Here is a 24070-nt window from a genome sequence, read left to right as displayed (position 1 = left end):
GCGCTGTTACCTTCCTGTCGGAGCCGTACCTATTCATCTACTCCTATTTGCATGTTTTCGAACTAAACCAGATTCAGGTGGGGGACTCCAAGTGGGGTCACAACCCACAGACGATTTGGCGCGAGATAGCCGAGGGACTCCTTTGGACTAACACCCTGCGGCTGTGTTTGTGTGTGCTTTTGTGCAGAGATGGCCGAACACCACGACGCCCAGGAGATCCTGAGGATCGCCAGGGATCTAGTCTGCAAGGTGCAAACCCTGATCGAGAACAAGTGAGCCCCGTCGGCGAGGGGATGTCGGAAGAGGAGCGTTGGGTGTCTCTGGCGGAACCTTTCTGGGAATTTTTGGTGGGAAGGGGGCGGGAGGGAGGGCGGGCGGGCCGAGGACCCTTATCCGCACTGGTCACTTCGGCGGACGTTTGAACCGCATCTTCAGTGTAACGTAGTGAACGCTTTACAATGTTTCTAAGCACATGTCAGAGAGGGTATGTTGTATGTACGGTGTGTGCCCTCGTCTTGGATGCTGAATGTCGGGGCCTGCGTGTTGCCTTTCTCGGCCGCTTAAGTGCCTCCCGCACTGGGGTCGCTTCTCTCGTCCCGATTTGCAGATCTTTGCCCAATTCTCCGAGATTCTCAGGTGTTTTCTGCGAGCTCTCTTTCTGTTTTGGGTGGGATCCTTTGCCCGCAACTATCCCAGTGCCTCTCGCCAACCTTCCTCGGGACCCGAGTGGGAATCATTGCCAAATGATAACTCTCCTCTTCCTAGGATAGGGATTTTTTGCTTTGGTCCTTTTGGCGAACCGTTCAGGGAGCACCCAGAAAACCAACCCTGGGCCAGTATTTTGGTGCCCCCCCCCAAACCAGGATGCAACCCTCCCCGGGTGCTCCAGGCCCTGGCACCTCAATGGCGCCCTAGCGGATTTTGCGCCACCCGCTTCAGCCGCTCCTGGACATGGGCAAACTTTTGGACACAAAGCACCCCCAACAGATGCCTATCCAGCCTTTGTCAAAATCATCATCATAATAGGAGCAACCAGGCTAGGGGTGTGGGCGGGGCCTCCTCCCAAGAGCGCAAGCCATGGCTGAGCCTCTGTAGACCCCCCCCCCCTGAGTTGCTTGTGAGAACACAGGGGGGGGGGGCATAGAGGTTCAGCCCCGTCAGGCACTTTGGAAGAGGCCCCGCCCCCTCTAGCCCCGCCCCTTGCATCCAGGACAGGGATAGCTCAGCCCTGCCTCAGAGCTCGTAACTCCGCCCACCCCAGTCCTGGCTCCACCCACCTCCCCCTCCCCACCCTCTTGAGCAGGAGCCACGCCCACCCCTCTAAGCCACACCCCTCTTTCAAGGGGGCACTGAGTCATATTTTTTCTGGAAAGGGGGCAGCAGGCCAAATAAGTTTGGGAACCACTGCCCCAAGGGCTCTGTGGAGTACACTTTGAGAACTGCTGATCTAGATACGTTTGTTGGTTTGTTCCACAAAGGCTCCCACGTGGTTGGATGGATGTGGACCAAACGTGGCACACAGACCCTGGAATAATGTCCAGAGTGGGAGAAAGAACCCCTGCAAATGTGAATGATTTCATGGATGTCTATTAAACAAGTTTAAGATCAGTTCAGGCAACGCTGCATTAAAGAGTGAAACTGTGCCCGAGTTCTCTTGTTCATGATAGTGAGGTCTGTTGGAAACTAGGCAAGTGGGGTTGATATATCTGTGGAATGATGTCCAGAGTGGGAGAAAGAACCCCTGCAAATGTGAATGATTTCATGGATGTCTATTAAACAACTTGTTTACGTCGAGATCAGTTCAGGCAACGCTGCGTTAGAGTGTGAAGCTGAGCCTGAGTTCTCTTGTTCATGGTTGTGAGGTCTGTTGGAAACGAGGCAAGTGGGGTTGATATATCTGTGGAATGATGTCCAGAGTGGGAGAAAGAACCCCTGCAAATGTGAATGATTTCATGGATGTCTATTAAACAACAAGTTGTTTACGTTAAGATCAGTTCAGGCAACGCTGCGTTAGAGTGTGAAGCTGAGCCTGAGTTCTCTTGTTCATGGTTGTGAGGTCTGTTGGAAACGAGGCAAGTGGGGTTGATATATCTGTGGAATGATGTGGGAGGAAGCACTCTTCCGTCTGCCCGAGTTGCAATTGGCCACCTTGATTCACATTGAGTAGCCGTGCGGCTTCAAAGCCTGGCTGCTTCCTGCCTGGGGAGCTTTTCTGTGTAATATTGAGGGCTAGAAATTATTCAGTGGAGGCATGGGAAGCATATGGGACACGAGAGAGGTCTCCTTTGCTCAAGTGCCCGTCTTTTTGGGATACCAGTATTTGCACAAACATATCCAATGTAGTTCCTTTGGTGGATACCGTGGCCGGTGGCACCTTGGTTTGCGGACCGGTGTGTGTATGTGTGTGTCTGTGCTGCATGTGTCCGATCTAGTGTCTGCAAAACCTGCATGCGTTGGCAAAGGGAAAGCAGGGCACATGGCGGCCTTTTTCCCGTTTTCCTTGGACGAGACCAAACGTCTTACCTCTTTTTTTCGTAACGCCGGCATGCTCACGTGTCCCGACTCTTTGTTTGTCAGATTTTGCCCCCGAAGTGTTTGAAAACCCATGCATGGTTCTGCTGGACAGGCTCATGGCGGAGGAGGACCGTGGATTCCCGTCCCGTGGAAAGAAAGGTACTCGACAGACATAATAAAGCACCTTGAACCCCACGGGATCCGTGTTTCTTAGATTGCACTATGTCTTTGGGAATGTATTATAACACCCTTTCCTATGTAAAAAAGAACTGAAGCGACAAAATTTATTTGACCGTGCAAAACTTTGTTGTACTTGTTCTGGCATCATGGTCTTTTATGGATATTGTGTACTGCCTTATTTATTTTTGTCCGGAGCAGAATATTTTCTTTAGAGCTCAAGAGTTTTATTTATTATCTTTGAAGTGCAACCTATGGATATAAATATATAAAAAAACACCCCAAATTACATGTCATCCATATATATTTTTTGCACTCTTGGGTGTCACACTTTCTTTGTCTGTTGTCGGTTTCAAATTGCGCCGTGACCTGTGCTTTTTGCAACGAAGGATAGATCCTTGGGTTGCTGTGAGTGATACCATTATTATTATTATTATTGTTATTATTATTATTTGAAACACAACAAAATGAGTCCACAGCAGACACTCTGCTGGCTGTTGTATTGGATCACACGTCGGACACTTCCCAAGTGTCTAGGACAGTGTAATGTATTGGCAAACAATGCGTGGTTATTATTATTATTATTATTGGTTGCTGTGCGCTTTTCCCAGCTGTCTGGTTATTATTAAAGTTATATAATATATAAGTTATTAAAACGACCCCAAGGATGAGTTCAATAATAATGGGTTTTCCCTGTAATAGGCAATAAGAGCACCTAAAGCTTCAGAGAGCTTGTGTTCAAACATTTCAAAGCTCTCTGCTTGAGCGGTGATGGCGCGATCGTCATCATAGATGGAACTCTCTGTCCCTTCTGGCAGTGCCTTTCAGGGTTGCTGTTTTTCGGGCTGTCTGGGCATGTTCCAGAAGCATTATCTCCTGACGTTTTGCCCACATTTTTGGCAGGCATCCTCAGCGACAAGAGGATTGTCATGGGACCAACATTTATATTTATAGAAATGACCAGCCAGAAGGGACAGAGTTTCATCTATGCTGACAGTTGTGCTATCACTGCTCAAGCAAGGAAGTTTGAAATGGTGTAACAGAAGTTCTCCAAAGCTTTTGGTGGTCTTACTGCCCAACAATATCTGAAGCTTTAGGTGGTCTTACTGCCCAATTATATCTGAAGCTTTTGGAGCTCTTACTGCCCAACTATATCTGAAGCTTTAGGTGGTCTTACCGCCCAACTATATCTGAAGCTTTAGGTGGTCTTACTGCCCAAGTATATCTGAAGTTTTAGGAGCTCTTACCGCCCAACTATATCTGAAGCTTTAGGTGGTCTTACTGCCCAATTATATCTGAAGTTTTAGGAGCTCTTACTGCCCAATTATATCTGAAGCTTTTGGTGGTCTTACTGCCCAATTATATCTGAAGCTTTAGGAGCTCTTACTGCCCAATTATATCTGAAGCTTTTGGTGGTCTTACTGCCCAAGTATATCCGAAGCTTTAGGAGCTCTTACTGCCCAATTATATCTGAAGCTTTTGGTGGTCTTACTGCCCAAGTATATCTGAAGCTTTAGGAGCTCTTACTGCCCAATTATTTCTGAAGCTTTTGGTGGTCTTACTGCCCAATTATATCTGAAGCTTTAGGAGCTCTTACTGCCCAATTATTTCTGAAGCTTTTGGTGGTCTTACTGCCCAAGTATATCTGAAGCTTTAGGAGCTCTTACTGCCCAATTATATCTGAAGCTTTTGGTGGTCTTACTGCCCAAGTATATCTGAAGCTTTAGGAGCTCTTACTGCCCAATTATATCTGAAGCTTTTGGTGGTCTTACTGCCCAAGTATATCCGAAGCTTTAGGAGCTCTTACTGCCCAATTATTTCTGAAGCTTTAGGAGCTCTTACTGCCCAATTATTTCTGAAGCTTTAGGAGCTCTTACTGCCCAATTATATCTGAAGCTTTAGGAGCTCTTACTGCCCAATTATTTCTGAAGCTTTAGGAGCTCTTACTGCCCAATTATTTCTGAAGCTTTAGGAGCTCTTACTGCCCAATTATATCTGAAGCTTTAGGTGGTCTTACTGCCCAAGTATATCCGAAGCTTTAGGAGCTCTTACTGCCCAACTATATCTGAAGCTTTAGGTGGTCTTACTGCCCAACTATATCTGAAGCTTTAGGTGGTCTTACTGCCCAACTATATCTGAAGCTTTAGGTGGTCTTACTGCCCAATTATATCTGAAGTTTTAGGAGCTCTTACTGCCCAATTATATCTGAAGCTTTTGGTGGTCTTACTGCCCAATTATATCTGAAGCTTTAGCTCTTACTGCCCAACTATATCTGAAGCTTTTGGTGGTCTTACTGCCCAAGTATATCTGAAGCTTTAGTAGCTCTTACTGCCCAATTATATCTGAAGCTTTTGGTGGTCTTACTGCCCAAGTATATCCGAAGCTTTAGGAGCTCTTACTGCCCAATTATTTCTGAAGCTTTAGGAGCTCTTACTGCCCAATTATATCCGAAGCTTTAGGAGCTCTTACTGCCCAAGTATATCCGAAGCTTTAGGAGCTCTTACTGCCCAATTATATCTGAAGCTTTAGGAGCTCTTACTGCCCAATTATTTCTGAAGCTTTAGGAGCTCTTACTGCCCAATTATTTCTGAAGCTTTAGGAGCTCTTACTGCCCAATTATATCTGAAGCTTTAGGTGGTCTTACTGCCCAAGTATATCCGAAGCTTTAGGAGCTCTTACTGCCCAACTATATCTGAAGCTTTAGGTGGTCTTACTGCCCAACTATATCTGAAGCTTTAGGTGGTCTTACTGCCCAACTATATCTGAAGCTTTAGGTGGTCTTACTGCCCAATTATATCTGAAGTTTTAGGAGCTCTTACTGCCCAATTATATCTGAAGCTTTTGGTGGTCTTACTGCCCAATTATATCTGAAGCTTTAGCTCTTACTGCCCAACTATATCTGAAGCTTTTGGTGGTCTTACTGCCCAAGTATATCTGAAGCTTTAGTAGCTCTTACTGCCCAATTATATCTGAAGCTTTTGGTGGTCTTACTGCCCAAGTATATCCGAAGCTTTAGGAGCTCTTACTGCCCAATTATTTCTGAAGCTTTAGGAGCTCTTACTGCCCAATTATATCCGAAGCTTTAGGAGCTCTTACTGCCCAAGTATATCCGAAGCTTTAGGAGCTCTTACTGCCCAATTATATCTGAAGCTTTAGGAGCTCTTACTGCCCAATTATTTCTGAAGCTTTAGGAGCTCTTACTGCCCAATTATTTCTGAAGCTTTAGGAGCTCTTACTGCCCAATTATATCTGAAGCTTTAGGTGGTCTTACTGCCCAAGTATATCCGAAGCTTTAGGAGCTCTTACTGCCCAACTATATCTGAAGCTTTAGGTGGTCTTACTGCCCAACTATATCTGAAGCTTTAGGTGGTCTTACTGCCCAACTATATCTGAAGCTTTAGGTGGTCTTACTGCCCAATTATATCTGAAGTTTTAGGAGCTCTTACTGCCCAATTATATCTGAAGCTTTTGGTGGTCTTACTGCCCAATTATATCTGAAGCTTTAGCTCTTACTGCCCAACTATATCTGAAGCTTTTGGTGGTCTTACTGCCCAAGTATATCTGAAGCTTTAGTAGCTCTTACTGCCCAATTATATCTGAAGCTTTTGGTGGTCTTACTGCCCAAGTATATCCGAAGCTTTAGGAGCTCTTACTGCCCAATTATTTCTGAAGCTTTAGGAGCTCTTACTGCCCAATTATATCCGAAGCTTTAGGAGCTCTTACTGCCCAAGTATATCCGAAGCTTTAGGAGCTCTTACTGCCCAATTATATCTGAAGCTTTAGGAGCTCTTACTGCCCAATTATTTCTGAAGCTTTAGGAGCTCTTACTGCCCAATTATATCCGAAGCTTTAGGAGCTCTTACTGCCCAAGTATATCCGAAGCTTTAGGAGCTGTTACTGCCCAATTATATCTGAAGCTTTAGGAGCTCTTACTGCCCAACTATATCTGAAGCTTTAGGTGGTGTTACTGCCCAATTATTTCTGAAGCTTTAGGAGCTCTTACTGCCCAACTATATCTGAAGCTTTAGGTGGTCTTACTGCCCAATTATATCTGAAGCTTTAGGAGCTCTTACTGCCCAACTATATCTGAAGCTTTAGGTGATCTTACTGCCCAACTATATCTGAAGCTTTAGGTGGTCTTACTGCCTAACTATATCTGAAGCTTTAGGAGCTCTTACTGCCCAACTATATTTGAAGATTTTGGTGGTCTTACTGCCCAATTATATCTGAAGCTTTAGGAGCTCTTACTGCCCAATTATATCTGAAGCTTTAGGTGGTCTTACTGCCCAATTATATCCGAAGCTTTAGGAGCTCTTACTGCCCAATTATACCTTGATTAGAAAAAGAAAGGAAAAGGACAGAGCCCAAAACCTGGAGTTTCATCTATGCTGACGATCATGCCATCACCGCTCCATCACTTGGAAGACCATCATGCTCGAGAATGACAGCCACAAGGTTCAGTTGTATGTAGTCGTTTGGTATTTTGTAACCTTTTTTATTAGACAGAGGATTTCCTTAAAATGTCGTAACAAGTCACAGTGATTATAAGATGGTTTTTTTTTTACTGAAATGCAAATAGAACGAAAGGGGGGAAAATGGCATCACGTATCGTTGCCTCGAATATGGTTTACCCTGGTCCACCAAAACCATCTTTAAGATGCTTATGTTTTGTTTTAAGGGATGCTCTGTCTTGTTCTCAGCGAAAGAAGAAAAAAAAGAATCCGTGTTAACATTGTGCCTAATATTCCTGCACCGGAAGAAAAAAAAAATAGGAATCAGCCTGGTTCAAGGCCGCCATTGATAAACGTATTTAGATATATATGTGTACAGGCAGGTAGATATATATATATATTTAGATATATATATATATATATATACTTCTGTGATTTCTTTTTTTTTCTTAATCTATGCATAGTCTCAGTCAAGAGATCAGCCGTAAAAAAAAAAATTCCTACAAAGAAGCGAACACATTGAAAAATAAAGTGGTGGCAGCAGTGGAAAAACAACAAAACAAAATATTCAACGTCTTAAGAACGTTATTACAGTCATATTTCACTGATTACATGTCAAAAGGAACGGGGAGGAGTTAATCACTGTGAAGGACTCGTGTTTTCGCTGATTCGGAGAAATTCAAGTGCTGAAGCAGCTTATCCCTTGCCCCGCCCCCCGGTTCTTGGGTTGCTTTAAGATAAATCAGAAATAAGGGGGGGGGGGGGGGGGGGAGAAAGAAATAATGCCTGTCTGTGCCCCGTCTCCAGACTTCACGCACACTTGCACACTCTCTCAACGCACTCACAACCTCTGTGCCCAGTCTCTGGACTTCACGCACATTTGCACACTCTCAACACACACACAACCTCTGTGCCCAGTCTCCGAACTTCACTTGCACACTCTCAACACACACACAACCTCTGTGCCCAGTCTTTGGACTTCACGCACACTTGCACACTCTCAACACATACACAACCTCTGTGCCCAGTCTCCGGACTTCACTTGCACACTCTCAACACACACACAACCTCTGTGCCCAGTCTCCGAACTTCACTTGCACACTCTCAACACACACACAACCTCTGTGCCAGTCTTCGGACTTCACTTGCACACTCTCAACACATACACAACCTCTGTGCCCAGTCTCCGGACTTCACTTGCACACTCTCAACACACACACAACCTCTGTGCCCAGTCTCCGAACTTCACTTGCACACTCTCAACACACACACAACCTCTGTGCCAGTCTTCGGACTTCACTTGCACACTCTCAACATACACACAACCTCTGTGCCAGTCTTCGGACTTCACGCACACTTGCACACTCTCTCAACACACACACCTTTCTCAGGACACTGTTAGCATCGGGACATGCGGTTGGAATGTACAGAGTCGCGGCCGCGTCGCCTCACGCCGCCTCTTCACGCCAGCTTCAAGGTGCTCACGGGGAACGAAGGCATGGTCACCATTGTGACCGGGTTCAAGACCGTTTGCCCCACCAGCTGCGGGTGGTGCACCACCTGAGTCCCCACGCCCGGCTTGGTCACCACCGCCGGCTGCCCATTGACCTGCTGGTGGGAGATGGTGTGGGCGATGTGGCTCACCACCGGCTGCGGGTAGAGCGGGAGCTGCGGACCGAGGTGGGCCACGTGGTTGAGGGCGGCCGGGTGCACCGTGATGTGGCTGATAGGCTGGCCGGCGGCAGCGGAGGAAGGGGCGATGTGGGCGATGTGCTTGGCCTGGGGGGGGCCCTGCAGCACGTGGTTGACAGTCTGGATCACCGAGGCGTGGGTGGTAGCCGTGTGGGCGATAACAGTCGATTGCACCGTGGAGGCGGCCACCAAGTGAGTCTGTGCGGGGAGCAGGGCCTGCTGGGGCGGGAGCGGCGGCGGCGGGTGGGCGTGCTTCTGCGCCACGGGCAGGATGGCAGGCACCACCGCCGCCAAGGGAGAGACCGGGTGCGGGCGGTGGCCGGGCTTCGGCTGCGAGTTGACAGGCCGGTCGTCCTCCATGTCCTCGTCGATGTTGTCTTCGCCTTCTGCAAAAAGGGGACACCCCACCCACCCCAAAATTCAATTAGTTAGCTGTTGGGAATGTCTTCAGAGAAGAGTTACCGGCATTGTAAAAGGTCTGGAAGCCAGACCCGAGGGAAATACTCACACTTGGAGAAAAGAAGACCGTGAGGTCAACTTATGCATGAGTCTAGACCAGCCTGCCGCCCCCTTTCCAGAAAAAATATTACACCTCTGGAAAGGAGGTGTGGCTTATAGAGGTGGGTGTGGCTCCTGCTCAAGAGGGTGGGGCTGAGCCTCTCCCCGGTCCAAGATGCAGGGCTGGGAGGGGAGGTGGGCGGGGCCACAAATGGGAGGCCAGGACTGGGATGGGCGGAGTTGTGAGCTCTGAGTCAGGGCTGAGCTTCTATCCCTGTCCTGCGGTGCCTACCAGGACACAGGAGGCGGGGCTAGAGGAGGGGGCGGGGCCTCTTCCCAAGTGCCTGACGGGGCTGTTCTCACAAGCGCCTCAGGGGAGGTATAGCCCCGCCCTTTAGTCCTAAAAGGCCTCTCAGGAGAGTTATAGAGGCTCAGCCCTGTCTCGGGCTCTTGGAAGGAGGCCACGCCCCCTTCCCTAGCTCCGCCCTCTGTCCCAACAAGGGCCTCAGGAGAGGTATAGAGGCTCAGCCCTGTCTCAGGCTCTTGGGAAGAAGCCACACCCACTCCTCTAGCTCCGCCCCCGTGTCCTAATAGGTGCCATCACCGCCCCCCTGGATCACTCCAGCACCCACTAGGGGGCAGTAGCACCCACTTTGGGAATCACTGGTCTATATGGTAAGACAAAGTCAACTTATGCATGATTATTTACAGTAACATGTGGGCGAATTATATATGCGCGGGTTAAACTGCTGAGCTGCTGACCGAAAGGTCAGCGGTTCGAATCCGGGGAGCGGGGTGAACTCCCATTTTTAGCCCCAGCTTCTGCCAACCTAGCAGTTCGAAAACATACAAATGTGAGTAAATCAATAGGTACCACTCCAGCAGGAAGGTAACTGCACTCCATGTAGTCATGACCTAGGAGGAGACTACTGACAACCGTAGCTTCTGCCAACTTGGCAGTTCGAAATCATGCCAATGTGAGTAGATCAATAGGTACCGCTTCTGCGGAATGGCACTCCATGCAGTCCCTGTCCTGCGGTGCCTACCAGGACACAGGAGGCGGGGCTAGAGGAGGGGGCGTAGACACCTTGGAGGTGTCTACGGACAATGCCGGCTCTTTGGCTTAGAAATGGAGATGAGCACCAACCCCCAGAGTCGGACACGACTAGACTCAACGTCAGGAGAAAACTTTTACCTTATGCTTGAGTATATACAGTAACATGGGGGCGAATTATATATGAGTATTTATGGTAACCTGAGTTTGACTTATGCATGAGTATATACGGTAATGTGAGGTCGAATTGTACACGATTCGGGGCCGGGCTTAGTACAGCACTAGCTGCAGAAAATCCTGCCGATCGAATGGTTGTCAGTTCGAGCCCGGGTCGGGGTGAGCACCTGCCATCAGCCCCATCTCCCTGCCCACCTAGCAGGTCTAAAGCAGAAATGCGAGTAGATAAATAGGTACTGCTTTTAGCAGGGAGGTAATCGGGGGGACATATAAGGACAAAGCTCCTCGGCATGGAAGATGGAGCCACAGCACCCCCCGGAATATAAATAAATAATAATATTACTAGCTGTGCCCAGCCATGCGTTGCTGTGGCAAAGTGTGGTTATATGGAAAATAAAGTATTGAGGAATTGGTGGTAGTTAGTATGTTATTTCCTGTATTTTATAGTATGTTATTTCCTGTGTGGAAGAGGCCTGTCCCCCGGGTGCTATTGTGGCTGAGGAGGTTGCTATGACATGAAGGGGGTGGGGCCTAAAGGGGGCGGGGCCTACCCTTCTGACAGGCAGCCAGGGGGAGAATGGCTCTTCCTCAATTTGGACTTTATTCTTCTAGGGTTTTTTTATTGAAAGACACAGATGGGATGACTATGTCTTTTGTGGCCAAATTTGGTGTGATTTGGTTCAGTGGTTTTGTTGTTTACTCCATGGGGAAAACATACATTACATTTATATATATACTAGCTGTGGTGGTATGGGAAATAAAGTATTGAGGAATTGGTGGTAGTTAAGGTCAAGGGTAAAGGTTTTCCCCTGACGTTAAGTCCAGTCGTGTCTGAGTCTGGGGTTGGTGCTCATCTCCATTTCTAAGCCGAAGAGCTGGCGTTGTCCGTAGTCACCTCCAAGGTCATGTAGCCGCATGGAACACCGTTACCTTCCCGCCGGAGCAGTACCTATTCATCTACTCTCACTTGTGAGGACTAACTCTGCCTGTCCCGTGGGCTAGGAGACCAAATGGGCGGAGCTTAGCCTTCTAACTGGCAGCAATTGGATAAAAACAATTATTCCTCTCCCTCTAATTAGGACTTTATTTTTCTTTTCTTTTTTGTTGTATGAACGTAGAGGCATGGATGAGGGGTTGTACTGCCAAGTTTAGTGTTTCTGGGATGTGTAGTTTTGTTGTTTTGTCCTAGGCCGAAATTTCATTAGATAGATTATTATTATGAGTATATATGACAATATAAGGTAATATATACTGTAGCATGAAGTCAACGTCTCCATGGGTATCTATAATAACTCAGGAGTGGACTAGAGTTTTAGCAAACGAACAGGCTTGTGCATTACACCCAACCGTATGTACCACGAGGCTACCCCCCCGGCTGTATTTCCTGGCGCACCTGACGCTGTCGAGGTAGATGCTTGATCGTCCTCGGGCTGAACGGTCTGCCGGATAATCCGCTCGATCTCCAAGACGTCCATCCACTGGCTCAGCTCGTTCTTCAGCTCCGCCAGCCGCTGCTGGGTGGCAATCTTTTCCCTCGCCAGCCGCTCCATCTCGTGCTCGTACTCTTTCTCCTTGCGCTTTAAGGTCTGCAAAACAAGAACTGGGATCGTGACTGCGATCCAAACAACAATAAAAAGGATGCCCGTCTCCAAATCCCATTCTAAAATAACAGGGACATATAGACAAACTAGAATAATAAGATGAAAAGTTAACAATAATATGAGGAAAAGTGCCTGCTTACAACTGGCAAAGTAAACAGCAGCCACCTCCAGAATCTATCTATACACATAATAAAAGTGAAAATATGTGTATATGTCCATGTCCACAAACAAGCTCCCACTTCCACAAACAGCTATCACTCCCACTACTCCGGAGACACCAATGGCCCACCCTCCAGGTTATGGCGAGCGCCGTGAACATGTCCAAGAGCCCTGCCCACCACCCAAGTGAAAACTTTCATGGACAATTTCATCCTAGATTTTTCCTCCAGTGTTTCTGACTCTCTCCACTAGTGTGGAATTTGCATGACCCCGCCCACTGCCTCTCCCTTAACCCTTTCCTGTTCTTTTCCATGGCACACAGCAAACAGAGGAATTGATCAGCAACTGAACATACTAGAGAGGTTTGGGGAGAATTCACCTGTACTGGGATGTATAGTTCACCTGCAGTCTAAGATGGACCTGGAACTAACTCCCATGACCAAGAAATAACACTGGAGATGATTGGAAGGATTTAAAGGAGTTGTAGTTCACCTACATCAAGAGCGCACTATGAACCCAAACAATGATGGATCTGGACCAAATTTGACACACAGAGCCCAAGTGACCAGCAAAAAATACTGGAGGTCTTTGGGGAAAATTGACCTTGATTTTAGGGAGTTGTAGTTCACTTACATCCAGACAGCACTATGAACCCAAACACTGATGGATCTGGGCCAAATTTGACACACAGAGCCCAAGTGACCAGCAAAAAATACTGGAGGTCTTTGGGGAAAATTGACCTTGATTTGGGAGAGTTGTAGTTCACCAACATCCAGAGAACCCAAAAAAGATGGATCTGGACCAAGATAGTCCTTTAGTGTTATGTGCATACGTATAAATGCATTCCGTGTTTAGACTGGAGTCCCACCTCCAAAATATTATGTACTTATATGCAAAAACGGATATTCTAATACCCCAAATCCATGCATTTCAGACAAGGGAAGTTCAGCTCAATGTGCAATGCATCAAACCATCAAATGCATCTGTATTTATTGTGATGCAAAAGGCCACTTGGCAGGTGAATGGGGAAGCTCAAGGGCTGTATTATTCAATGGGAGGCGAAGGGTGTTCTCGGTGGAAGCATGTTGGAATGGGTGAACAAAGGAGCCTCGAGGGGTCAGCCTGCACCAAAACAGCATTGTTTCGAGTCCCGAGCCACGGACGGAGGATGAATCAAGTCCAACTGTGGCGTGGGGAAGAAAAGGATGAGATCAGTCCTCCCGCCACACGTGACGCGACTGCAGTCTAAAGCGGAGGCTCCGGGAGCCCACGCAAAGGGAGCACGGGATGCATTTGTCGTGTGCTGTCATCCCCCTGCACAGGGGAGCTCGGTCTGACAGCACCAAAGGGAACATTTCCCAGATATTTCCCAACAGTGGTGTCTGGGGTCTCGGAGTTTTTGACATCGGTGCATTTCTTTTCTAATTTGTGTATTTTTATTGTGCAATACGATTGTTACACACCTTGGATCCCTATGAGGAGATGGTGATGATAATGATCATTAGTAATAATAATAATAATGTGTTGTCAAAGGTTTTCATGGCCAGAATCACTGGGTTGCTGGGAGTTTTCCGGGCTGTCTGGCGCAACCCTGCAACGACCCAAGCAACAGACGCGAGATTTTTTTTGCCGGAAAAACAGATCCGCCGGCGCCGGAGATGCCGACTCCGCATTTCATATTCTGCATGTGTGAAAACTCTGCTGGTTGCCTTGGGAACGGAAACTGGGGTTGCCATAGTGACCGTTCCCGGCGAACAGCGCTTCCACGCAGCGGCGGGCGCCGATGGTGGGAAAGGTGTCTCCTGCAACACCAAGTACGTGGAAAATCGTGCACCGGGGTTGCAGCGGAGAGAACCTCAGTTTTATGGTTTCGTCAGCATTCGCAAAAACCCAAGACTCCATTGCTCACCACTTATCCATCTGCCCATCCCAAAAATAAAAAGGCAAGCTAGATCTACACACGAAGCAGCAGGAGATGCCTTCACAGGTCCTTAGGGCTGGAAGAGACTCCAAGCGCCATCCCGTCCAAAATAGATAAACATTTCCGGAATCATTTTATCAGATCGGCCTTGATTGCAATTTGGCTAAAGTACAAAAGATATTTTTATGAGAAAACCCCACTCTGGCTCTCCTCCCCTCTAGAAGCAAACCAACGGAGATTACTCGGTTGGAAAAACTGGCCAACATATAGAGAGATTATTAAGAAAGTAACTTTTCCAACAGATACCCCACCAATCAAGGACTTGGAGGAGATCCAAAAATATTAGAAGAATATTTCGTGGTTCCAATACCATCAAATAGAATAAAGCTATGAAAAAGATAAAGCAATAGGATTTAATACAACTTTTGGCACAACTTACTCAAAAGAAAAAAGAAAATTATAACAATCTATATATATAAATGAGTGATGGCATCACGATGACCCACAAAACAACAAAATGATAGGCCCCCCAACCTCGAAATTTGACAACACAACCCATCATCCATGCCTCTAGGTTGATACAACAAAAAGAAAAGAAAAATAAAGTCCTAATTAGAGGGAGAGCAATAATTGTTTTTATCCAATTGCTGCCAGTTTAGAGGGCTAACCTCTGCCCACTTGGTCTCCTAGCAACCAACTCAGCCAAGGGACAGCCAGGGTTCAGTTAGGGGACAGGCAGATTTAGGCCTCACTTAGGCTTCTTCCACAGATTATCTAATTTGCACTGGATTATATGGCAGTGTAGACTCAAGGCCCTTCCACTCAGCTATATAACCCATTTATAATCTTATATTATCTGCTTTGCACTGGATTATCTTGACTCCACACTGCCATATAATCCACTTCAGTGTGCATTTTATCCAGATGTGAAGAAGGGGCCTCATATAATCCAGTTCTAAGCAGATAATATAAGATTATCAATATACAATATACAATTCCTCAATACTTGTATTTCCCATACCACTATACTTTGCCACAGTAAAGCGTGGCCGGGCACAGCTAGTACTATATAACGAACTACAGTACAGTCTCACTTATCCAAGCTAAACAGGCCGGCAGAAGCTTGGATAAGCGAATATCTTGGATAATAAGGAGGGATTAAGGAAAAGCCTATTTAAAATCAAATTAGGTTATGATTGTACAAATTAAGAACCAAAACATCATGTTATACAACAGATTTGACAGAAAAAGTAGTTCAGTACGCAGTAATGTTATGTTGTAATTACTGTATTTACGAATTTAGCATCAAAATATCATGATATATTGAAAACATTGACTACAAAAATGGCTTGGATAATCCAGAAACTTGGATAAGCAAGTCTTGGATTAGTGAGACTTTACTGTATAATAATAACAATAATATATAATAACTAGAGGCGTGGACGATGGGTTGTGTTGTCAAATTTCGAGGTTGGGGGGCCTGTAGTTTTGTTGTTTTGTTGGTCGCCGTGATGCCATCACTCATTTATATATATAGATATACCCTGTTTCTCCTAAAATAAGACATCCCTAGAAAATAAGACCTAGTAGAAGTTTTGCTGAATTGCTAAATATAAGGCCTCCCCCGAAAGTAAGACCTAGCAAAGGTTTTGCCCACCTAACAGAACACCAGAGCATGCAGGATTGGTAAATGTACGTACCATAGAAATACATGGAAATAATGGTAGTAACAAGAAATTCTTGATAGGATTCACAGTTTGTCTGGTTATGCTGGTTTGTGATGACAACTACTGTACAGTATATAATAAATGTTCATTTATTTTGTTCAACAATAAATGTGAATTCTTCTTCATGGAAAAATAAGACATCCCCTGAAAATAAGACCTAGAGCATCTTTGGGAGCAAAAATTAATATAAGACACTGTCTTATTTTCGGGGAAACACGGTAATATATATTGAAAACATTGACTACAAAAATGGCTTGGATAATCCAGAAACTTGGATAAGTGAGTGTTGGATAAGTGAGACTCTACTGTATAATGTACTGTAATATAATATAATACAATTATGTTGTAATTACTGTATTTACGAATTTAGCACCAGAAAATATCACGATATATTGAAAACATTGACTACAAAAATGGCTTGGATTATCCAGAAACTTGGATAAGTGAGGCTTGGATAAGTGCGACTCTACTGATTGGAACACGGAAACAGAAGTAATCAAAGAATCAAGGCTAAAATGGTCCAGAAATGTGGGTCGGCCGATAACTATAGATGAATGGAACATGATTTGGAATTTTTTTAAAAAACTTTGCTACTCCACAGACTTAAAGGAAAACTGGCTAAAGATAATACACAGGTGGTACAGTAGAGTCTCACTTATCCAACACTTGCTTATCCAACATTCTGGATTATCCAACGCATTTTTGTAGTCAATGTTTTCAATATAACATGATATTTTGGTGCTAATTTTGTAAATACAGTAATTACAACATAACATTACTGCGCATAGAACCACTTTTTCTGTCAAATTTGTTGTATAACATGATGTTTTGGTGCTTAATTTGTAAAATCATAACCTATTTTGATATTTAATAGGCTTTTTCTTAATCTCTCCTTATTATCCAACATATTCGCTTATCCAACGTTCTGCCGGCCCATTTATGTTGGATAAGTGAGACTCTACTGTATTTGACACCCACAAAATTAGGGCTAATGGACAGGGACAGAGACAATAAATGTTGGTAGTGTAAGGATCATTTCTCTACATGTGGTGGAACTGTAAAGAAATTAAAAGTTACTGGAAAACAATTCATACGGAATGTAAAAAAAAATAAAAACAGAATTCGATTGCAAACCAGAATATTACTTATTAGGACTATGCAACTTCCAAAAAAGAGGAGAAATTATTTCACTAAAAGAGAAAGAAAATAAGGGAAAAAATGTTCACTTGTGCAGCCTTATCCAACGGATCATTTATCCAACCTCTAGATACATCCCACTTCAGAACAATTCATTCCACTGTTGGATAACTCTTGCAGTCAAGACGTTGTTCTTAACGTCTCATTTGAACCCATCAGCTTGTATTCTGGTCTTGATTACAAGGCAGGGGAACTTGGACCACATGCTGGGCCTCTGACTTTTCCCTTCCATCCCTTTCCCTCCCTAATCTTCAGTGGACGGAGGTAACGTGGTTTGTGTGGTCTGTGTTTAACCTCATTGCCTTGCGAGGATCACATGCTGAGGAAACCGCCTCCCGTCAAACCCGGGCTGTCGCTGGCCTGGATTCCCAGAGCTCCCTCTTTCTCCGCCTGCCCCCCTGGAGCCCATGTGCCTGACCCCTCACGTGCCTCCCCTTCTCGTTCACCTGGCCCCGATCGATTCAGTGTAAATCGTCCCAAACGTTACGGAGAGGAACAAAAGATTGTGCCAGTTGTTGGCTGTCTGGATTAACGTGGATGCCGTTGGGTCAGGGAGAGGTGATCTGGAGCATTGGGGGAGCATCCACGTGAATGCCTTTCAACATAAAGAGATACAAGATCGGGGGGGGGTTTCGGAGGGGGGATCCATATATCTTTATCTATCTAGCTAATTTTTTTTTCTTCATCATGGTCACTGTGAAATCACACCTATGGATCTCCTCAATTTCGACATTTTAACGGGTCGGTTTCCAACTTGCATTTTTGCTCCACCCTGCATGTATTTGTGTGTCACATTCTAGGCCATAACTGATCCCGTTTTCGGAGGGGGGGATCCATATACAGTAGAGTCTCACTTATCCAACATTCGCTTATCCAACATTCTGGATTATCCAACACATTTTTGTAGTCAATGTTTTCAATATATCATGATATTTTGGTGCTAAATTCGTAAATCCAGTAATTACTACATAGCATTACTGTGTATTGAACTACATTTTCTGTCAAATTTGTTGTATAACATGATGTTTTGGTGCTTAATTTGTAAAATCATAACCTAATTTGATGTTTAATAGGCTTCTCCTTAATCTCTCCTTATTATCCAACATATTCGCTTATCCAACGTTCTGCCGGCCCATTTATGTTGGATAAGTGAGACCCTACTGTATCTATATCTATCTAGCTAATTTTTTTTTCTTCATCATGGTCACTGTGAAATCACACATATGGATCTCCTCAATTTCGACATTTTAATGGGTCGGTTTTCAACTTGCACTTTTGCTCCGCCCTGCATGCATTTGTGTGTCACATTCTAGGCCATAACTGATCCCGTTTTCAGAGGGGGGGATCCATATATCTATATCTATCTAGCTATTTTTTCTTCTTCATCATGGTCACTGTGAAATCACACCTATAGATCTCTTCAATTTCCACATTTTAACGGGTCAGTTTCCAACTTGCACTCTTGCTCCGCCCTGCATGTATTTGTGTGTCACATTCTAGGCCATAACTGATCCCGTTTCCCACCCTTCTGCATTTCCTAGCACCGGAAAAGTAGGTCAGGAGGGCACCAGCCGTTGGCATGATTAAATTTTTATAAGACTTGTATAAGGGCAGACCCGGGCCAAGGCCACGTCGAAGTGTAGAAGGCATCCTCACAAGATCGGTTTCCAAGATGGGTGGGTGGATGGATGTACAATGTCAACCCTCCATGTTTGTGCATTTTGCAGATTTGATTATCCGCAGATGTTGTGTCTAGGAATCTAGATCCTCCAGCAGGACTCTGTGGTCAACGCCCACCACAGGGTCGCAATGGAGGAGCCTAGAGATTCCCCGACATAACGCTTCTCTAGCCATTTGTATATGATAACATGCTGGAATTCTGATACCTTGGGAAAGATAGAGATTTGCTTTCCGAAATGGCCAGCCTGCTGAGGAAGAGGAGGATGCGGCTCTTCCCCAGCAACAGGGGAAGAGGCCCCTTCTTCGGTCACCCTCCCTATTATCCAACAGTTTCGCTCATCCGACATTCTTATCCAACATTCAGTTTATGTCGGATAACCAAGACTCTACTGTAATGAGACTCCAGCAGCCCTCGATTCTGATACCTGGGATATGGACAGCTAAAATCTCTCTATATAAAAATGAAATGTGCGTAATTAGGACTGAGTTAACAACAAAACCACTGGGCGAAATCACACCAAATTTGGCCACAATACTCAGCACTTTCCAAGGAGTGACCATCGAAAAAAAAAGAAGATGAAAGAAAACAGAGACAAGGACAGAAAAATCCCCCCCCCCCCAAAAAAAACACTGCGCATGTGCAGGAAATCTCCCCTTCATACCTAGGGGAGTCTAGAATACTATTGAATAGCCTTCCAACTTCAAAGCCTGGCTGCTTCATGCCTAGGGGACTCCAACGCTGGCCACCTTGAATACCATTGAATAGCCTTGCAGCTTCAAAGCCTGGCTGCTTCATACCTAGGGGACCCCATTATTGGCCAACTCGAATACCATTGAATAGCCTTGCAGCTTCAAAGCCTGGCTGCTTCATACCTAGGGGACTCCATTATTGGCCAACTCTAATACCATTGAGTAGCCTTGCAGCTTCAAAGCCTGGTTGCTTCATGCCTAGGGGAATCCTTTCCAGGCCATCTTGAATGCCACGGAGAAAAACCCACTTAGGACTACACTACAGCAACGCGTGGCTGGGCACAACTAGTATCTTTATAAGGAGAATAGAAACAAACCAGGAGCACCTTGTACATGCTGACGGTAAGCTGCGCACTTGGGTGCAAAAACACACAGACATCACAAAACGTCAAACTTCAGGATCTTGCACAACCCTCCTCTGCTGCCTCTTGCAAATCCGTCAAGCTGAAGGCATGCTCTTCATAGCAAGCATTCCAAAGGGACAGAATCCAAAGTCCGTACAAAGGCTTGTGTCCAAGCAGGCTGCTTAGAAGTGGACACTCAAGAGAGATAACCAGGGGGAAACCTACTTAGCAAACAATCCCCAGGGCCACAAACATACCGTATGTACTTGAGTATAAGCCAACCCGAATATAAGCCAAGGCACCTAATTGTGCCACAAAAAAACTGGGAAAACATTGACTCCAGTATAAGCCGAGATACCAATCAAATTACATAAATTGAGGCCTCAGTAGTTTAAATGTTTTTGAATCTTTACATCAAACCGTAATTTAAGATATGACTGTTCAACTCTGATTAAATCATCCTTTTCATTATGAATGATTTCATTATGATTTCATTCATTATTAATAATAAATGCAGTAAAATAATAAATGTAATAATGCTTTCAAATAATAATAAAAATAGAGTAAAATAAATGTAAAAGTAACAACAATAATAGAGTAAAATAATACAGTAGAGTCTCACTTATCCAACATAAACGGGCCGGCAGAACGTTGAATAAGCGAATATGTTGGATAATAAGGAGAGATTGAGAAAAAAGCCTATTAAACATCAAATTAGGTTATGATTTTACAAATTAAGCACCAAAACATGTTAGACAACAAATTTGACAGGAAAAGTAGTTCAATACGCAGTATTTATGAATTTAGCACCAAAATATCACAATATATTGAAAACATTGACTACAAAAATGGCTTGGATAATCCAGAGGCTTGGATAAGCGAGACTTGGATAAGTGAGACTCTACTGTAAATGCAATAATAATAATAATAATAATAATAATAATAATAATAATAATAATAATAATAGAGTAAAATAGATGTAATTGTAGTAACAATAATAGAGAAAAATAACGAATGTAATAATACCAATAATAATAGAGAAAAATAATAAATGTACCATATATTCTCGAGTATAAGCTGACCCAAATATAAGCCAACCAGGACCCTCACCCGAGTATAAGCCGAGGGGGGCTTTTTCAGTCTTTTTCAGTTGAAACTCAAACTATCCGAGACCTACTTGCCTTTCGGAAAGCCTGCAAAACCTTGCTCTTCCGACAAGCTTTCAATGGGTGAAATACTCGGGGCTATGTCTGTTTTTGTTGTTGCTGTTGTTTTTATTGTTATTTTAAAGCTAAGTGTATTGTTTTAATCTATTTCTGTAAACCGCTCCGAGCCAAACTGGGAGTAGTGGTATACAAGTCCAATAAATAAATAAATAAAGGCTGGAAAACTAGGCTTATACTCGAGTATATACAGTGAGCCAAGCAGGACCCTCACCCAAGTATAAGCCAAGGAGTTGAAGGAACTACAATTATACCTCAGCAAAAGAAAGTGAAATTTTTGTGTATTTCTGCATGGCAGAAAACACAAGGGACCAGATGTCCCTTGTGGTCTCTTCCAGTTCTATGATTTTGGAAGTGCCAAATAAAATGTACACACCTGAAACCCACTGCAAACAGTCCATAGGACATACAGCCAGTTTCTCAGCCAAAGCACTGCTTCCAGCCATTAATCTGTCACAAGAAGTATGGTTCCCCTCCCCTTGATCAGGTCATGTAAGTGTTATTTATTGCTATAATTGTGTTGTTTTACTTTGCTTAATAATGTATTATTATGTTGCTATGTAATGTTTGTGTTGTTTTTATGATTGGAAACCACCCTGAGTCCCATCCGGGAGATAGGGCGGTATATAAATAAAGTTTTATTATTTTATTATTATTATTTATTTTTCAGTCCTAAAAAAGGGCTCGAGTATGTACAGTAGTTTATGCTCCTACGTACATTCTCTCGCCCACATCTATGGCAGCGGCTGCGTAGTCTGATGGAAATTATTATTACGCCCCCAAAATTGCTGCAGCCTGAAACGTAGATTTCCCTAAATACGCTGCAGCGGAATATGCTTCCAAATAAATAACGGACTGAGATGGTGCCGCAGCACCGCGAGGGGAAGACGGTGGTGCAAACAAACAAGAAAGGGCCTCTGTTTAGGCAGAGCATCCTCCATCCGTCCTCTCTCTCTCTCTCTCTCTCTCTCTCTCTCTCTCTCTCTCTTTCTCTCGCAGGCCGCTGCAGCTGCGCCCGTCACCTCATGCGGCTTCTTGTTCCAGCTCTCAGTCCCGCCTGGGTGACGTCACGGGGCTGGGGCCAGCCATGTGCTCGCTGTACACGTGGACGAGCTGGCGACAGCGCAGGGAGGGAGGGAGGCGGGGAAGGGAGGGAGGAAGGAAGGAAGGGAAGGGACGGGCCCAGCCAGGGCGGCCTTTGCCTGCCGCAGCGGGACGGAGACGGGCAGCACATATGCGCCCCAGTCACAGAACCTCCCCCCCCCCAATATTTTCCCTAATTGGCCACAAAAGATGTGGAAAGCACAAGCCAAGGAAGGGAGAGAGGCACATGACGGGGAGTGCGCCACACAGGGAAAGGATGCCCATGGAGAAGGGCCAACACAAAGGGAGTGTAGCTACACATGTTGTCCAAACGTAAACAACACCCTGTTCCAATCCCAGTCCTAAAAAGGTCCACTGCATTAGAATGAACCCCAACATAATAATAATAATAACAACAAGAAAACTAATAATACCAAGAAAAACAAGAAAACTCATGACCATTCATCATTCACTGCACCCTCTAGGCTATATCTGCCTAGAAGATCAGAGGGCAGAGGACTCTTGCAAGTCAAACAAGCAGTCAAAGAAGAAGAACCTGGCAGAATATGCCCTGGCAGAATATGTAAAGCAAAGTGATAAAGCTTTGATTGAAGTCACAAATCGGAAACTCCTCAAAGCGCAGCAGACAAAAAATCAGTACAAGAAAACCGCACTACAAACTAGAGCTGACAGCTGGCATAACAAAACATTGCATGGAAAGTTCCTTGACAAAAGCTGGATAAAAAGGAAAAGCTGACAAGGAGATGATCTGGCTCTGGCTCACGAATGGGACCCTGAAGAAGGAGACAGAAGGCCTGATCCTTGCAGCCCAAGAGCAAGCCATCAGAACAAATGCAATTTAAGGCCAAGATCGAAAAATCAGCTGATGACCCAAAATGCAGACTGCAAGGAAACCGACGAAACCATTGATCATATCCTCAGCTGCTGTAAGAAAATCGCACAGACAGACTACAAACAGAGGCACAACTATGTGGCCCAAATGATTCATTGGAACTTATGCCTCAAGTACCACCTCCCAGCAGCAAAGAACTGGTGGGATCACAAACCTGCAAAAGTATTGGAGAATGAGCATGCAAAGATACTGTGGGACTTCCGAATCCAGACTGACAAAGTTCTGGAACACAACACACCAGACATCACAGTTGTGGAAAAGAAAAAGGTTTGGATCATTGATGTTGCCATCCCAGGTGACAGTCGCATTGACAAAAAACAACAGGAAAAACTCAGCCGCTATCAGGACCTCAAGATTGAACTTTAAAGACTCTGGCAGAAACCAGTGCAGGTGGTCCCGGTGGTGATGGGCACACTGGGTGCTGTACCAAAAGATCTCAGCCGGCATTTGGAAACAATAGACATTGACAAAATTAGGATCTGCCAACTGCAAAAGGCCACCCGACTGGGATCTGCACGCATAATCCGAAAATTCATCACACAGTCCTAGACACTTGGGAAGTGTTCGACTTGTGATTTTGTGATATGAAATCCAGCATATCTATCTTGTTTGCTGTGTCATAATAAAATAATATGTTTAAACTACTGACTGGCATCATAGCTGACAGAATTCAAGACTATCTTGAAGAAAAAAACATCTTGCCAGATGAACAGAAAGGCAACAAACGGAAAAGCAGGGGCACAAAAGACCAGTTATTGATTTACAAAATGATTCTGGAGAACTATAAGAGCCGAAAAGCTAATCTTCACATGACGTGGATTGTGAACAACACCCCATTCCAATCCCAGTCCTAAAAAGGGCCAATGCATTAGAAAAACCCCCACCATATTATTATTATTATTATTATTA

At 44.9% G+C, this 24070-nt stretch overlaps 2 protein-coding genes across 12 annotated transcripts in view; one reads left to right on the top strand and one right to left on the bottom strand.

The window, feature by feature from the left end:
• sgsm2 (small G protein signaling modulator 2) overlaps window positions 1-7909 on the top strand; it is a 108015-nt gene extending 100106 nt beyond the window's left edge. For 6 of the 8 annotated variants that reach the window (XM_062959824.1, XM_062959826.1, XM_062959823.1 and 3 more), the window contains 2 exons: window positions 188-272; window positions 2578-7909. In XM_062959824.1, the coding sequence (XP_062815894.1) occupies window positions 188-272; window positions 2578-2599 (107 nt within the window). In that variant the 3' untranslated portion in view covers window positions 2600-7909. Of the gene's footprint in view, window positions 1-187 lie in introns of all 8 variants that reach the window. The other 2 variants (XM_062959828.1, XM_062959827.1) reach the window with 1 other exon arrangement.
• mnt (MAX network transcriptional repressor) overlaps window positions 7153-24070 on the bottom strand; it is a 36194-nt gene continuing 19276 nt past the window's right edge. For 2 of the 4 annotated variants that reach the window (XM_062959830.1, XM_062959829.1), the window contains exons 5-6: window positions 11957-12149; window positions 7153-9220 (exon numbers count right to left, since the gene is read on the bottom strand). In XM_062959830.1, coding sequence (XP_062815900.1) covers window positions 8604-9220; window positions 11957-12149 — 810 coding nt within the window. In that variant the 3' untranslated portion in view covers window positions 7153-8603. The remainder of the gene's footprint in view (window positions 9221-11956; window positions 12150-24070) is intronic. The other 2 variants (XR_010000172.1, XR_010000173.1) reach the window with 2 other exon arrangements.

The sequence above is a fragment of the Anolis carolinensis genome, unplaced genomic scaffold, assembly GCF_035594765.1.
Source record: "Anolis carolinensis isolate JA03-04 unplaced genomic scaffold, rAnoCar3.1.pri scaffold_7, whole genome shotgun sequence".
In the NCBI taxonomy this organism is placed as follows: domain Eukaryota; kingdom Metazoa; phylum Chordata; class Lepidosauria; order Squamata; family Dactyloidae; genus Anolis; species Anolis carolinensis.
The sequence above is the reverse complement of the archived record's forward strand: the minus strand, read 5'-3'. Positions and strand labels throughout refer to the sequence as shown.